Raw genomic sequence first — 17,989 nt, forward strand, 5'->3', positions numbered from 1 at the left:
CCTCTCAGAGGTTTGAAGGAACCGAGAGTGGGAGGAAGAATAAAGGAGGACATATCAAGATGCACCCTATATGAATAGAATGGAGGCACCTTGGGGCTGATCAGAAATCCCTGGATTCTAGCAGTAAGATTTGTTTGTTCGCTCACTGTCCTTGTTTAATACATACTGTAGATCTATGTGTCATGACATCTATACAATAGACGGATGCCAATTGTAGGAGCCATATGTCACTTTTTATATAAAGTTACATAAATGGTATAAGTAAAGGTTAATTGACAGACTGGGCACTGCGCTGGCATTACCTGTTCACATGATTTGGGCATCTGGACAGAGAGATGGGGTGAGCGTTTTCTGTTGACCGCAAGATAATGCAGATGGATTCATCCACGTTTCTTTTGCATCATTCGTGTCACACAGTGCCTTCCGCTCATGTTTAGCTCCTCATAGCTTTTTTTAACTGCCTAGTTACAGTTGCCATACCAATTCTTTGATGACGAGGTCTTTCCCTGACCGACCAGAAGAGAGAATGTTTTTGACTCCCCAATGCCTTCGAGGAATGTACCTTGATACACATTCTTGGATTGTATTTTGATAAACACCGGGAGACAAAATTAATTAATTATATTTTGCTGCTGCTTCTGAAGCAGGATCACACTTAAAGTGAGCCAATAAGACCCCTTTTCCACCGGTTCAGTTCTTTTTGGTTCTTAGTCCATGAGCCAGAGCTCCAAAATTGGAACATGAATTAGTTTTGAGTGTGCAAAACCATACCTATATTAGATTATCACCATGAAACTTCCCCAGTTGATTACTTACACAAAGACAATGATTTATTGTATTCCAACATTTTAAATTTGTAATATGCAAATGAGGCATTAGGCTGTATAGGAAAATATGCAAGAAATGTAAAATATGAAAAAGCTACTACTGTGGAAGTGTTATCATATATTTATTTACTTATATTGATTGAAGTATAAACAATTTAATCTAGGTATAGTTGTGCCCGCTCAATTCAGAGTGATGCCAAACCCTACCCATCTCTTACTGTCTTTTTCCTCTTCCCTCTCTCTCTGTCTCTGTTACGGGGTCACTCTCTCTGGCTAGTGGACATGAAGAGAAACAAGCCGCCTTCCTCCCATATATCTTGAGTTTTACCCATCTGTCTCTCTCTCAATCTCAGTCACTTGCTCACACTCTGGTGGTGATTAAATGCCATCGCCTTAACATCCATGACTCTGTTGCCCTTTGTCACTCCCCCTCTCAGCGTCCTATACTTCTTTCCATTCATCAGTCCATCTATTTCACCGCCTCTTGACCTGTCCCATCTCATCTTCTTCCCTGACCTCTCCTCTCCACCCACTCAAACACCCTTAATCCCCCGCATCTCTCTACGTGTCTCATCCCCCCCCCCCCCCCCCTCTTTTCTGTGTCTACTCTCGCCTGTCACCCTCTCTGTCGCTCGCTCTGATTGGCCAGCACTGATGTGTCAAGTAATCTGGGTTCTCCATCGTATCTGGTCAATTTAGATTTTGAGACATGGATGCAATGGGTCACGACTAGGTAGAAAATTCATGCTTATTCTTTACCTAATTGCGAATCATTGCATCCACAATTATCTCTCTTCTAGTCCTCTCTCTCTCTCTTTCTTTTTTTTTGTGGCTTTTATTTTATATGTTTTTATGGAGGGATAGTCGGTAGGCTGACAGGAAATGGGGGGGGGGGGGGGGTGACATGCAGACTGGATTACCAGCCAAGGTGCCTGGACCGCTGAGCCACGGCCCAGGCCACTCTCTCTCATCTTTCTGTCCAAGTACAGTAGGGCTGCATACTATCAAGTCATGTATCTCTGTCCTCCTGTTCATTTGTTAGTTTCACCCCCTCCCTGCAGGGTTCAACCAGCAGCCAAGATGTTGGAGAATATGTCCAGGAGCAACCGCTCCCTGCTGTCCCTGTCCCTGACCTCGCTGGCCCTCGCCCTGTCCGTTCTGGCCTTCTGCACCTCCTACTGGATCGAGGGCACCCACAAGGTGGTCAAGCCACTCTGTCTGTCCGCGGTCAAGATGAAGAACTGTGGACAGAAAAGCCATGGTGGTCAGGCCATCAGTACAGGTAAGGGAGGGAAGCCACATTATTGTACTGTATGCGTTATAAACCTGAGTGTGTCCAAAACTGCTACTTTTCTGTGACTGTGTTCGAGTAATCCGTAGCTATTATTAAGACACACAAGCTCTTCTTTACTTACACAAAACCAAGTGACACCCAAACTCAACGACAAATTCGCCCCACAAATTAGTGAAAATCTTTTTTGCTATTATGAAAAATACATAAAAAGTTTAAATATGGAGATACAAGGTTATTGCCTGACAGTGTATAATAATAATAAAGCTTTAATTCTATAGCACCTTTCAAAACGTTACAAAGTGCTTTACAAAAGGAAACCGCACACAAAGCAGGATTTTTTTTTATAAAACAATGCAAAGCAAACAATAATAATACAGGCAATCAATTCCGTACAGAGTAGTAGAAACAGAAAGCTAAAGCAGAGTAAACGATCAATAGAACACAATCAGGAGCAATTAGGATTAAAAGATAGTCTATAAAAATTAGTTAAATAGAGATTTAAAATGTGGAACCGACTCAGCGAGCCTGATTTCCAGGGGCAGAGCATTCCATAGGGTGGGGGCCCTAAAGGAAAAGGCCATGCGACCAGTTGAATTCAGGGGCCCCTTTGGTAGGTCTATAGGAGTGCTTTATTAGTTGGATCTCAGACTGCGGGCTGGTATGTATGGGGGCAGTAGGTCTGAGATATATGGTGGCGCAAGACCTAGGCTGGCTTTGAATGTGGTTTGAAATTAATTCGAATTTCAACTGGCAGCCAGTGCAGAGAAGCTAAGATGGGTGTGATGTGATCATACATACTTTCTTGAACCAGTTAAGAGACGGGCAGCTGCATTTTGTACTAATTAGAGACTGTGGATAGATTATTTTGAGAGGCAGGTGTAGAGAGAGTTACAGTAGTCTAGGCGGGAGAAGATGAAGGCATGAATTACTTTAGTCAGGTCGGAGGTGGTGAGGAATGGTTTGATTTTAGAAATATTTCTGAGGTGGTAGAATGAAGATTGGACAACCTTCTTGGTATGTAGTTGAGGTCTGGGTCAAAGATGACACCTAAGTTTCTGACAGTGGGTTTGAGATTGGGTTGTAATGGGCCAAGGTTGCTCTGGCAAGGGGGGGACCAAACACTAGGACTTCTGATTTGTTATCGTTGAGCTGAAGGAAGTTATTGAACATCCAGTTCTTTATATCTGTTAAACAGTTGTGGAGGGTGGCTACACTATCTTTATTGTCCGGGTTATTGGTAGGTAAAGTTGTGTGTCGTCAGCGTAACAGTGGAATTGGATGTTATAACTGCGGATTATGTCACCTAGGGCAGTGGTTCCCAAACATTTTCATGTCAAGGACCCCCAAATTGACACTACTTAGCCCGTGGACCCCCATTTGAAAAGATATGCCAGGGACCCCCATAAGAGAAGATTTTTACGGCTCTAGCAGTGATTCTCAACCAGTATAATTTCAAGGACCCCCAGTTTGACATGCATTAGTCTACGGGCCACCATTTAATGGCATTTTTATCTCTGAGACCCCCAATTTAAATTGTAAAAAAAAATGATAATTTAACTCTGAGAGTGTACAAATGGTATGCCCAAATATGCAGTCTATGCAGACGTCAGAATGTCAGAACAGGCAAGCTCTGGACACTGAGCAGGGGCCCTGTCCAGAGCCCGGGCAGAGGCCTTTTTGGGTCGTTTCTGGACAACCGTGGGTCCGACTGACTCGACACAGGGCACTGCACCCCCTGTGGTGGTGTGGAATGTGTGTGTCAAATTTGAAGTTGGTGGGGCGAACGGTTCTCGAGTTACATGGATTCCAGACGTACACACGTACACACAGAGATTTGTAGTTCGATAATTAAAATACACTATGATCCTTGCAATGAGTGTCCAACAATGAAGTATAATGTTACTTGACATGTCATACAATTATGCCATATTATAAATAGATTATAGTGCATTATAGTTTTTATAATGTATTATAGGCATGGGCTTCATAGAAAGCGATTTCTCTCTGAATTTTGACAGCCTAGTCTTTGCTCTAAATCTTTCTTTTCATGAAAAAGGAAATAAAGAAAATATCTAGTTAATGAATAATATTTAAATGAATGGTTGATATTAATATAAACATGATTTGTTTAAAAATATAGTCTGACATTATTAAATTATCATTACCGAAACAGACGTTCTCTCTACCGCAACATACTTAAAAGTATAGCGGTGTATGAGAATGGGTGTTGTGGAGGATGAGAAGCATTAGCATGTTTTGCTAACAACAGAGAAGCCATGATGGCTGAGGCAATTTTTACTCAATGTACAGAATTAGACATTAATAAAGTATATTGTCACCAAAAAAAGTCTTTATAACTATTTTCTAAATGTGGAAAACTGCCTGTATCGGTAATGATAACCAAAAATGTTTTAACAGACTTTTTTAACAGATTTTAACTTCACACTGGATACAAAGAGACCTACTACACTGGTAGCCATCTTGAATGTACTGTCAGATGTGTTGAGTCATTCAAAATCTAACTTTATTTGCAATTATCTGTGTGTATTTAAACAGTCCTTCAAAGAGGATGAGAACTGTGACCGTGGACACCTATTTTCCCAATAAATATTTAATTGAAATGTGTTTTTTTTCTAATGAATACATTTTATATTTTTTCAAACCATAATTAATAATATGAATTCAGTTTGCGTAAATCCAATCTAAAATACAGTCTAAGCACCACTAAAATTAACGTCGCCGCATTGCGGTAATGAGAATGTCGGCTAAAAATGAATAAAATATCAATAATAATGAACTTTCACATTTAAATAAACCTCTGTATAAGAGAGAGAAAACTATTATCTTTAAAATGATAATTTCATTTTATTATAAAATTGTGACTTTGTTATTGAAATGTTCACGGACATGGTATTTCATTGGTTTCGTGAGAATGACCCAGTCACTCCTCTACTTAAAAAAACTAATTTTGATCCCTCCGCATAACTTTAGACCCATCTCCAAACTCCCCTTCTTATCCAAGGTCTTTAGTCAACTTACATCTCACCTCAGCAATAACAAAAAATAAATAAAATTCCAGCCTGTTCCCATGCATAGTACCGAAACAGCCCTCCTGAAAGTATCTAATGACCTCCTTCTATCCACTGGATCCGGTAACGGCTTAACGGCTGCCTTCGACACCATCGACCACACTGTCCTCCTCAATCGTTTGGAGACAGTCGTGGTAATCTCCGGTGTGGCTCTCCAATGGTTCACCTCCTCCTACCTAACCGACAGACACTTTTCGGTCAGCATCGGCAATGTGTCATCATCGAAGGCCCCCCTACATTTTTTCAAAATGATTATCTTTCCTAATGCTCTTGCCGTTTTCAGACTGTTGCGGTAATGAGATTTTCTATGGACACGTTTTGGAAAATATGATAAAAAAGGTGTTAAATTGTCATTAAATAATTTAAAATTAATATTCCCAAAAAATACATTTCTTGATAAAAGTGTTCTGAAAATGTGCACGCTGAAATCTTGAAAACCAATGTTTCGTGAGAATGACCCGACAATGGCAGATTAAAAAAATGAGGGAACAGAGCCGGAGATCAGGGAGTTGTTTAATAATGACAGAATGTGAGGATTATAGAGTGCCCGACAAAGATTTGTTTTTTACTTGCACCCTACTAAATAAGGGCTTTAACTGTCCGAGTCTGCTCCAGTGCCTTTCTTCTACCAGTGTATTCTAGAGTCGAGGTGTGCTGTAGTCGGTGTAGCCCTGCACCGTTCCATTGTGTATGTTTACAATTAATCTGAAGAATACCAACAAGCACTTTGTCAATGCTCTGCACCACAGGTTCCGCTCTCAGTTAATGGGAAATGGGGTTTCATCCTTGAGAAACAAAAACAATATGGTCCAGTACCTTGCTCAAGAGGTGTGGGTGTGGGTGTGGGTGTGTGTGGGGTTGCCACCCATATACTGTATCGGTCGTACCGGCCTCCTGTCATATAAAATATAGTATACAGATGTACAGTAGTGGATAGAGTAATCTTATCATGTAGGCTATGATGGAGGCCAACTGGACTGAAACATCTCATCTATTAGTCATCTATTGCTAAAGTTTTCATTATATATATATATATATATGTATGTCACAAGAAGTTGTTTTATATGTGGTTGTTAATGCTGTACATTTACCTGATATAATTGTTTGGCAACCTCATCATGTTCTTGTTTGTTTTCTTCCCAGACCTGCGTTTAAGCATTCCACAAGTCTCTATAGCACTGTATGTACAGTATGCAGTGGCTGTGTAATCCAAGCTTTGTTCCTAATCTCCTCCCAAGTCTTTGTATCTGTGTTATCTGGATTCAGCCAACAACCTCCAATGCTCATCCTCTGCAGAGAGGTTAAGCCCATTTCAATTCAATTCCCTCACTACACGTATAAAACTGGCAGCTTAGCTTACATACGAGAACAGTCTGCTGTGACTGACAGGCAGGCATTTTATCGATAAAATAAAATGAATACAGTAAATGGAAAAAACACGGCCCCCTCACGTATTAGGAGGACACTATGAGTCAACAGAAAAGAAGGACGGGTGTTTTCGATGAATCTATCATGGTTAAAATGGATTTCGAAGTTACGGTGGGTTTGTATAGGAAGGGGGCAGAGCAGTTAAAATGAATATCAAATATCTATATACTGAATCAAACCCACGGTGAGGCCTTTAGGAGGGCCATGCAAGCCTCAAGCGGAGCCGGCGGCACGACCAAGGGCGAGGTGGAGCCTGCAGAACCTTTGGGGCTTGAGAATCCACCATTCCTGAATAAAGTGCCTGGTGCTGGGAGTCTGGTGCAACGCACAGGGCCTGACCTGGTGAGAGCAGGAGTGGACCTGGTGAGACGTAGGAGGGGCCCGGACAGGTGTCAACCCACAGAGCCTAGTCCTTCCATGTGCCAGAATGGTACCTCCCAGTCCCGGCAGAGTAGTTCAGGAGGAATGGATTGTGTGGCCCTGGTTTTTCCCTAATGGGACTTATCGAGGGTAGCTACTGGGACGTAAGTCGGGACTTGATCACTCCCGGCTGGGTCACCTGAGTGAGGGGTATGATGTTGCGAGACCCGAAACCCCGATGACCTTGGGATACATCACTGAGGATACGTCCCAGGTGCATCCATTTATGTATGTATTTTGTTATAATCAAACAACTTAAAAACGGTGTTCACATGAGCCCGAATAGACGATGAAATGACCAAAAGATTTTTTGAAAGTGAAATATCTCTTTAATCCCTATTTATACTTTATGGTTGACCTATAGCCCCGTTTGGAACCTCACCCTTCGCTATTAGCTCCGAGAAGAGGTTCCGTGTTGGGAGAGCCCGTCCAAGAGCAGTGTAGAAAACTCTTTTCGCAGTATTGTATCTCAGGTATTTCCTGAGAGCTACAGACGATAGATTATTAGCGGGGTAAAACTACTCAGCCTGTGGCCAGTCAACTGCTGTCCGCATGCTTCCATAAAATTGCATTGGGAAAACATGGCACACAGTATTGTGTGGTGTGGTCGTGTGGTGTGGTGTGGTGTGTTTGTAACAAAGGTCTTTACTTTGTTTGAAGCTTCAGGTGGTCCGTGTCAGTTTTTCATTGAGTACTATATTTATTTTCGATTTACCCTTTAAGACCTGAGAACTGATTCTAGAAATGTCTTCTAAATCATGACAGTTTTCTGATAAACCTATAATTCTATATCGGTGGTTCTAAAAACCTTTTCATGTCAAGGACCCCTAGAATGATGGCCGCCGACCCCCATCTCAAAATATGTTGTTCCAGGAGGGACACCCCCACACCCCCAGAAGCAAATATTTGCGTTAAAAATGTTCACTGTGAAATAATATATATTCAAAGATTTGCACATATTTTCACGATTTCTAAAGAAATGGCAGATCTACAAGCTCGTAGTGCGCTATGAACTTGTAGATCTGTTATTTTTCAATAGCTAACATTCACCACTTCACCACTTAACCACTTAACCACTTTTCAACCTATCTTCATATAATAGGTCCTCACTAATAATCTTGAAAAAAAATGGCGCAATTTTTTTCTACTCGATCGGTTTCTCATACGAGGGCTGTGGGCAGTTTAGAAACCGTCTTACAGTGACATCATCGATGGGGAATACAAGCTAATAAAAACTGCAGGATTTATAGTCCTGAAAAGTTGCAATGCTGAGTAGGGAAAGAATGGTGGTGTTTTATCATGATTATTAGTGAGGACCTATTATATGAAGATAGGTTGAAAAGTGGTGAAGTGGTCCTTGAAATCACAAAAAGTGGGTTCCCGTCCTAAATGGCTTAAACATCCTCCCTTTCTCACCCCCCCCCACCCTACAGAGGCCCCGACCCCGGAGCCCACCACCATGCCGCCCAACATCACCCAGTCTCCGCAGCACAGGGAGGAGCTGGCCCGGATCAGGAGGAGGCAGATGACCAACGCCGTCCAGTACATCTGGGAGACCGGAGAGGACAAATACATGCTGCGATACTTCCATACCGGCTTCTGGCAGTCCTGTGAGAAGCACAACGACGGTGAGCTAGTGTTCAGACTAGTGTTCACGCTTGAGGATTTATGACGGCATGACATCTAGCAGCATCAGCATGCCATAAAGGTATAGCAATGGCATCAGAGCCAGGGGCCTGCTTGATGTTAAGTGGTCAAATGGGTGCGCAGAGTGCATTCAGAGGGTGTTTATAATAATCAATCATTATCACATACTAGCGTCATGTCCAGGGGGGTGTATTTGTACTAGACGTCATATAGCAGGGAGATTTACTTTACTACATCATGGCTGGGGGACATCCAGCCGCCTCACGCTACAGAAGCAGGAGAGAACAGGCTCCTGCTATTGGCCACATGTGAATTGAATCTACTTGCCCCCATGTCAGTTGAAACAAAACACACCACAAGGAGCTCACAGTTTGACAGAACAGTTGAAGTCAACAGTGACCAGGCCATTAATCCAAGTCTTCTGCGTGGCAGTTATGGCTAAAGTGGAGTTGGTACTGCTTTACAGGGCTGATGGACACTCACATGGCGGCAGCATGAAAAGACCCCGGGATGGCGTCTACACAAGAATGTTACGAATGGCTCTTGATGTAACATAGGCAGACCACATCAAGACCATGGTCCTCTATGGAGGCTCCCACGGGTCATGGACTAATTAATTTAATTCATAATTAATTTTGTAAAGTTACATTAGGTGATTGTGCTGTGCTTGAACTACCACGCACACGATAAATATAATTATATTATTTTTATTTATTTTTTCAGGTGATGACCTGGAGGAGAAATGTCGAAGCTTCCTTGAGCTGACACCAGGAGAGACCCGGGGTTTGTACTGTTTATTGTACTGTATGCCACCAGACATGCAGTACAGTACGCATAATATGATGGTGGTATGGGGGACAGATACAGTACTAGGCTCATTAAATTGTCACGTAACAGTATCATTGATCCATTTCCCTGTCAACGGACAGACAGTAAATATTGTAACCAACTATTAAATATCTAGGCACAATAATTGATGACAAGTTGAAATTTGACCTAAACACTGATGTGACGTATAAAAAAAGGTCAACAACGCCTATACTGTTTAAGGAAACTGGCTAAGTTCAATGTCGACAAGACTGATGAAACTGTTTTACAGTGCCTACATCGAGTCTATCATTATTTTGTATGGTACTCTTTGTATCAGAGACAAGAACTCCCTTGGGAATATTGTAAAAGTGGCCTCTATGGTAATTGGTTCACAGATGAACAGCCTAGAATATATCTTTATCCTTATGAGCACTTTATTGGTCTCGTGCCTATGCAAACGCACTTTCTATGGCCAACGTGCACTTATTGCATAGCACTGTAATGGTTAACGTGCACTTTACTGTACTTTTGGTATCTGCTATATGTCATGTGTACCGTTTATGTTTTTATTTGTATTGTTTCATTTGTTTGATGTACTGTCTATGCTGCAACCCAATTTGCCCTTCGGGGACATTAAATAAACTTGAACCTTGAACCTCTGCACCCCTCGATGTGGTTCTCTCTCTCTCGCTCTCTCTGCATTTAATATGTCTCTCCACCTCTTCTCAGGGGTGCTGTGGCTCTCAGTGTACAGTGAGTGCACGTACATTGGCCTGCTGGCCATGGGCTTCCTGCTGATGTGGGTGGAGGTGCTGTGTCTCTGTGCCAAGAGGGAGATGAACGCCCTCAAGATCAACGCCTTCGCCGCCATGTGCACCATCCTCTCAGGTCAGACCATAAGATGAAATGGAGAGATGAGATGGAGAATGGATGGAGAGATGAGATGAGATGGAGAGATGAGATGAGATTAGGGGTGCAGAAGTTTTTCAAACTAATCGATTGAAGCACTAATTGATAATCGATCACTCCACAACCGACTCCCATTGCAGTTCTATCTGCAGTTTGGGAGCCAGAAGGGAGAAGAGTCTGGGACATGTACGACAGAAGAGTCTGGGACACGTACGACGTACATGACTCAGACTCTTCTCACTTCTGGATGTGACAGAGGGTTCGAAGTTGAACAAAAGTTGCACTATATGGTAGAAATATGTCAACAATACAAATAACGCTAGTTTTGTGGAACAGTTTATTTTGAATGGGTGGCCCTCAGACCCTCCCAAAATGAATGGAACTACTTTACTTAACATTCACCAAAACAAGACCATAACTCCCCAGCACAGGACTCAGGGAATCAATTAATATCTTGCAACCACTATATTAATGGAAAGTATTTCCTACAGCTCTCCAAAAAGTCCAAAAATTAATGGCATAGTGTACTTACAGATTCAAGGTTATAGAACTTGAATAAATGAAGGCATGCATTATCTCTCCTCAGGGATGATGGGGATGGTGGCTCATATGATGTACTCCACAGTGTTCCAGATGACCGTCACCATAGGCCCTAAAGACTGGAGGCCACAGACCTGGGACTATGGCTGGTCCTTTGCGTAAGTCACCTCATCTGTCCACTCACCATGTCTGTAAAGTCGCTTGTAAAATATCAATTGGTAGATGCGTGTTGCGAAATCTAAGGTTTTGGGCTTGATCTAAAGTGTGCTTATTTGGGCTTACTTCCTAATCTGCCAGTGAGCGCCAGATGTGACTTTAATATTCTATTAATCACGTTCAAAGCCCTAAATGGGCTGGCCCCTATTTACAGCCGTGAGATGCTATCCCTCCCTAAATCCGGGCGCACCCTCAGATCCTCGGATAAGGCCCTCCTGGTTGTCCCTTGTACAAACCTTGTTACCCGGGGTGACCGGGCTTTTGCTGCTCGGGCACCCATACTGTGGAACATTAGTGCACATTAGGGTAGCAGTAGCACCATCTGTCCCCCTATTTAAGTCACGCCTGAAAACCCACCTTTATACAGAGTGTTTTTTAACTACTTAATAGCCAACTGTACATACATGCTTGTTATTGTTTTGTGTGCCATTATCATTTTATTATTGTGTGTTACTTGCTGTTTTTAATCTTGTTCTGTGCAGCACTTTGGAACTATTACTTAAGTAGCATTTTATGCAACTATAAGACTATCCTTTAAAAGCAGTATAGTTCTCAACTGACTAGACCATTTCTACTGTACTTCTTTCTTCTACCGATTGTCCTGGTGGCACAGATGTAAATTGGCCCCTGATTTAAAGCTCTCGTCAAGTTTGAATTTGGTCTGCCGGGCCAGTGGGATCCAAAGGCACTTTTCGGGGGTAAACCGCTCTCAAAGGGCACCTACGGACGGCTGCAATTCGAAACTGGCCCCCGTAAAATCTGAATCCCCCACCCACCCCTTTTCCCCCTCACTGTATTATTATGTATTATTTTCCCTTTTTACCTCCTCTATGATGATTTCCTGTTTTGACTATTCGTACGTCTCTAAATGTTTTGATGAATTGAAAATGGTGGGCCCTATTGTAAACAAGTGTAATGCTTTATTGGGTCGTCCACTCACAGTTGACAGTTTTTCTATTGAGTTGTACTTGAAATGTACTGTAATTCTGCAAACTGTTAATACATCAATCAATCAATCAAAACCGAACCTTTCATAACCTGAAATAGTCCTAAAATTCCATTTAGTTTTTGTCATATTTTAGTCATCTGAAACGTTTTTGTCTAGTTTAGTCTAGTTTTAGATTTTAGTCGACTAACAGTTGATTTTGTCACCATTTTGACAGGCAAATAGCCGAGTTGTGAGATCTATTATTTTCAGAGTGCAACACCCGAGTGCAACCAAACACCGTGCATCAGGACATATCGCACCACTGGGACACACCACCGCTAAACCGCTTTGTTGCGTCTCGACCCATTGGTGTGGTTTGGGTTTAAGACTAAATACAAATATTGTGAAAAGATTAACACCGCTCCCCAACCCTCCCCAGCATGGCGTGGCTGTCGTTCAGCTGCTGCATGGCGGCGGCCGTCGCCACGCTCAACTCCTACACCAAGACGCTGATCGAGATGGGGCACCGCGCCCGCATGCGCCTGGAGGAGGCCCAGGCCGCCTCCCATGCCCCCTCCTACGACGAGGTGGTGATGGGAGGAGGAGGAGGCGGCTTGGTGGGACTGGAAGCCGGAGTCTACTCAGTCAGCCAGCTGATGCAACTGGCCCAACGGGGGGTGCTGCTGGACCCGCTGTGGCCCCGAGGAGTGGGCCCCGCCGTGGGGCCCCTGGCCTGTGGAGCCGGCGGGGCCCTGGTGGTCGGCGGGGGAGGGATCGCGGTGGGAGGAGTGGTAGGAGGGCCAGGAATGATGGTAGGAGGGCCAGGAATGGGGCCAGGGATGTCGGGAGTGAGGATAGGAAGTGCCGTTGCAGGAGTAGGAGTCATGGGCGTGGGATTAGCGGGACCGGGAGGAATGATAATGGGGGGAGGGAGGCTGGTGGAGCAGCCTCACAGCGGGGTGGTGGAGGGCTGTGGGCTGGAGGGATGCGAGGACTGTGAGAGAGAGATGGACGACATGGACTACGACCTGCAGGAGGAGGACAGGGAGGGCTCCATGTACTGAGGCAGGGAGGGCTCCATGTACTGAGGCAGGGAGGGCTCCATGTACTGAGACAGGGAGGGCTCCATGTACTGATGCAGGGAGGGCTCCATGTACTGAGGCAGGGAGGGCTCCATGTACTGAGACAGGGAGGGCTCCATGTACTGAGGCAGGGAGGGCTCCATGTACTGAGACAGGGAGGGCTCCATGTACTGATGCAGGGAGGGCTCCATGTACTGAGACAGGGAGGGCTCCATGTGCTGATGCAGGGAGGGCTCCATGTACTGATGCAGGGAGGGCTCCATGTACTGATGCAGGGAGACAGGGAGGGCTCCATGTACTGATGCAGGGAGACAGGGAGGGCTCCATGTACTGATGCAGGGAGGGCTCCATGTACTGAGACAGGGAGGGCTCCATGTGCTGATGCAGGGAGGGCTCCATGTACTGATGCAGGGAGGGCTCCATGTGCTGATGCAGGGAGGGCTCCATGTACTGATGCAGGGAGGGCTCCATGTACTGAGACAGGGAGGGCTCCATGTGCTGATGCAGGGAGGGCTCCATGTACTGATGCAGGGAGGGCTCCATGTACTGAGGCAGGGAGGGCTCCATGTGCTGATGCAGGGAGGGCTCCATGTACTGATGCAGGGAGGGCTCCATGTACTGAGACAGGGAGGGCTCCATGTGCTGATGCAGGGAGGGCTCCATGTACTGATGCAGGGAGGGCTCCATGTACTGATGCAGGGAGACAGGGAGGGCTCCATGTACTGATGCAGGGAGGGCTCCATGTACTGATGCAGGGAGGGCTCCATGTACTGATGCAGGGAGGGCTCCATGTACTGATGCAGGGAGGGCTCCATGTACTGATGCAGGGAGGGCTCCATGTACTGATGCAGGGAGACAGGGAGGGCTCCATGTACTGATGCAGGGAGGGCTCCATGTACTGATGCAGGGAGGGCTCCATGTACTGAGGCAGGGAGGGCTCCATGTACTGATGCAGGGAGGGCTCCATGTACTGAGGCAGGGAGGGCTCCATGTACTGAGGCAGGGAGGGAGGGGCATGTTTGTATTCACGGCACGCAGCAGACATTGATGCCCAAGGAACTGATGATTTTACGTCTTGAAACATTGTCATGATTCTGCTTTGTTCAGTCAATTTCAGTAAGATTCCGTAAGCTTGATTAAATGGCATGATAAGATGGTCAACATTTGTCAACACACCTTCCCCCCCCCCCCCCCCCTTTTTTTTTTACAAAATGCTGAATGATTATGTTGTAAATTACCTGGAAATTATGCTCATGGGTATGTGGAGGGGGTTATAGAAAATATGTGACTAATAATCGGTTGTTTTTAGATGTTTAGCTGGCGATGACATAATCAAATCCTGATGGCATGGGGTTAAAACGGGCAAGGATTAATCCACTACTAGTCGGTTCGTCACTGGGTGACCTCACTAATCAATTCCAGACCAGAACATGATCGTTTTTTCTTGTGCAACTGGTTGCCTCATTGTTTGGATGGTTTCGGTCTGTCACTGCGATAGTATTAGTAGTACTAGTATTCTTTTTTTTGCAACAATGTTACTTAGACAAATTCCTGTACATCTCCTCTTCTTGTTGAACGCATTTATTCCAATATGTATCGATTGATTGAATACTTTATTAACAGTTTGCATGGATGCAAGCACAGGGAAACAATGTTATGTGCTGTTTAGAAAGTTATCAAATGACTGCTTCAGGGATTTCATGATTGTCATTGTAATGACAATAAACTCTCCTGTAGGAGAATGGCCAATAATTGTTAGATTTATACTGTAGCTGGTTGGATAAACCTATTAATGTTAAATGACTGACATTGCTGTGAACTATTAATTCAACTAGTCCTTACCCGTTCTGAATATATGAACAGCAAATATATATATATAGTAAAAAAAAAATATATATATATATATATATATATATATATATATTAGTATTATATATAGTATATTAGTGGTCCATGACATGAAAATGTTTGAGAACCACTGCTCTAAAACAACATTGGACAATGATGTTTGACAGTCAGCAATATTGTTGCTTATTTTAGATTTATTTTTGGATTTTCTGACTTGATCTGGCCTGTTAACATTTTCATAGACCTGGTTGCTTGTTTCCCTCTCAGTCAATGTGGCAACCCTGGTCATTGCCGTGTTGACTGTTGTGGTTCCGTATGATAATGTAGCTTAGCACACAACAGCTAGGAGGATGCAGCAGGCTGCTGCCGTCATGTTTAACAGTATTTTGCGCAATTTATGTCCCCGAATTTATGGATATGGACTTATGGCTCCATCGCTGCCTCTTTCTTTAGTAGAAGTAGAAATTTAACGTGTTGCTGACTGCTTACCGTCCCTCTCACATGCGCGCACGCACGCACACACACACACACACACCGCCTCCTGGCCTGAGGGGGTTGGAAATATCCCGGTCACTGTGAAGGCCGTAGTACTGTAAATATGACATGAATATGAATGCAAAGTAGTGGTTCATGTGTGGACAGGCTAGCTGTCACTGCTGTGCATGGTGAGATGTGTGCAAACCGTGTAGTTTAGCAGGAGAAGACGAACAAAGGATGCAACACACACACACACACACACACACACACACACAGTCAGCGGCGCCAAATTGTATAGGGCACATTTTGTTGTGTTGCGGCGGTAGCTAGAGGAAGCATGCCAGTGGGGTAACGGTGAGAAAGGTGTGTGAGGGTGCGAGGTTAATTCACTAATAAATTCATTATTAATCATTAATGTGTCAAATGGGAAAAAGGGCTCCGTTAAGACCTCCATATAATTATGGTCCATGCCTGTATGAAAAGTGGGAGTGATTCGTGCAGGTAATGATGAGAAGCGCTGTTTCTGACATTCAGACAGACAGACAGACATTCAGAGATTGTTAGAATTATAGTTTGATTGATGATGTGTGGTTATTTTGATTGTATACTGTATAAACTGTCATTGTTACCATTGTTTATAGGGGGGGTATAATGAATAAAACCAGAGCTTTATGTAATTGATGTATTACCATGTTTTTTGTTCTTGCTTACTGTAACTCGCTCTGGATTGTCTGCTAAATGCCTAAATTGTTAGTGACATGTCATGGACAGACTGGAAAACTGTCCCGTTTTTTAATTTTGAAAAAAAAAGTTAGCCTCGTTTCTCATCATTTTGGACCGTGGGCTATAGCCCATATCGTACGGCATACTATAGCGCGCCGTTTTTCATCATTTTTGAAGATTTGAAAAAAATGACGAAATGACAAAAACGATGGGTTATAGCCCATGTTTTTTTAAATTTTGGAAAAAAAAGTTAGCCTCGTTTCTCATCATTTTGGACCGTGGGCTATAGCCCATATCGTACGGCATACTATAGCGCGCCGTTTTTCATCATTTTTGAGGATTTGAAAAAATGACAATTACAAAAACGATGGGTTATAGCCCATGTTTTTTGAAATTTTGAAAAAAAAAGTTAGCCTCGTTTCTCATCATTTTGCACCGTGGGCTATAGCCCATATCGTACGGCATACTATAGCGCGCCGTTTTTCATCATTTTTGAAGATTTGAAAAAAATGACGAAATGACAAAAACGATGGGTTATAGCCCATGTTTTTTGAAATTTAAAAAAAAAAAGTTAGCCTCGTTTCTCATCATTTTGGACCGTGGGCTATAGCCCATATCGTACGGCATACTATAGCGTGCCGTTTTTCATCATTTTTGAAGATTTGAAAAAAATGACGAAATGACAAAAACGATGGGTTATAGCCCATGTTTTTTGAAATTTTGAAAAAAAAAGTTAGTCTGTTTGTCCAAAACACACTATCTGCTCTCCACGTTTCTACTTCGCCACAACCTAATGTTAGTAACAAATGTATTGGTAGCCTATATGAGCCCAATATTGGCGTTACGCATTTCACTTGAATAATGTTGTGTGCGCACGTGCGTGTGCTGAGAAAGACAGTTATTTAATTAAACTGAAAATTATAACGTGCTGTCTCGCCGCCGTATAGCCTGCATGGCTATTCCTGTGTGTGTGTGTGTGTGTGTGTGTGTGCGTGTGTGTGCAGGCGTGTGTAGTCGGCAGTTGGCTGGCAGGCGAAAATAGCAAAAGCTATACGTGTAATGTAAATATTTCGGCACAATCCAAGTAGTGACAATGAACAATGTTGATTTAACTAAGGGATTCGCTGAGTCATTTATTTTGTAAATACAGAGATTTAGAAGGAATAAGCAAAATAGTGAGCCTATAATTTCTCCCCTTCCTTCTTTCTGTTATCCTGCGAGAGCCGATTCTCTTCTCCTGAGAGCCGAGAGAACAGAGAAAACAGGGCAGTGTTGCCAGGTTTGCGAATTGTAAGCGAGTTGTAGTGTATGTAAGTAGCGTGGTTAAAGGCCTTGTTTCTGGGCCTGTTGGGGCAACAGGCTGAGGGGCAGTGTTGCCAGGTTTGCGAATTGTAAGCGAGTTATAGTGTATGTAAGTAGCGTGGTTAAATGCCTTGTTTCTGGACCTGTTGGGGCAACAGCATAGGCAGCAGTGCTTAGTGTTCCGTGTCGGGAAGCCTCGGGGGTGTGGGTGATTGGGGCGAAAATGTTTGTATTAAACAAATGCATTGCCGGCGTGAGTGTGGAAGGGAGGCAGTGTTAGTGCCAATGCAAAGACTATTGTTTGACGGCTGGTGGTCTGCGTTGGCGTCGGCCGCCTTATGAGGAGATAGCTTTCGAACACTGCGAAGGGTAAGTGTGTGACGTCACTGCCCGTGTGAGTGTGTGTGAGTGTGCGTGAGTGTAGTGTGTAAGATGGTGTTGTGGGCGTT

At 43.8% G+C, this 17,989-nt stretch overlaps 1 protein-coding gene across 1 annotated transcript; it reads left to right on the forward strand.

Annotated features, from left to right (window-relative positions):
• Positions 1 to 13,172, forward strand: LOC308331687 (germ cell-specific gene 1-like protein; the record flags this gene model as incomplete). The annotated part of the gene is made up of 7 exons (XM_080787178.1): positions 1 to 123; positions 1,889 to 2,109; positions 8,492 to 8,686; positions 9,429 to 9,488; positions 10,245 to 10,403; positions 11,011 to 11,122; positions 12,548 to 13,172. Exons 2-7 carry the CDS (start codon positions 1,908 to 1,910, stop codon positions 13,170 to 13,172), a joined length of 1,353 nt encoding a protein of 450 aa, XP_080643304.1. The 5' UTR covers positions 1 to 123; positions 1,889 to 1,907.
• Between the last annotated feature and the right edge of the window lie 4,817 nt (positions 13,173 to 17,989).

The sequence above is a fragment of the Protomyctophum bolini genome (assembly GCF_963924005.1).
Source record: "Protomyctophum bolini genome assembly, chromosome: 17".
Classification (NCBI taxonomy): domain Eukaryota; kingdom Metazoa; phylum Chordata; class Actinopteri; order Myctophiformes; family Myctophidae; genus Protomyctophum; species Protomyctophum bolini.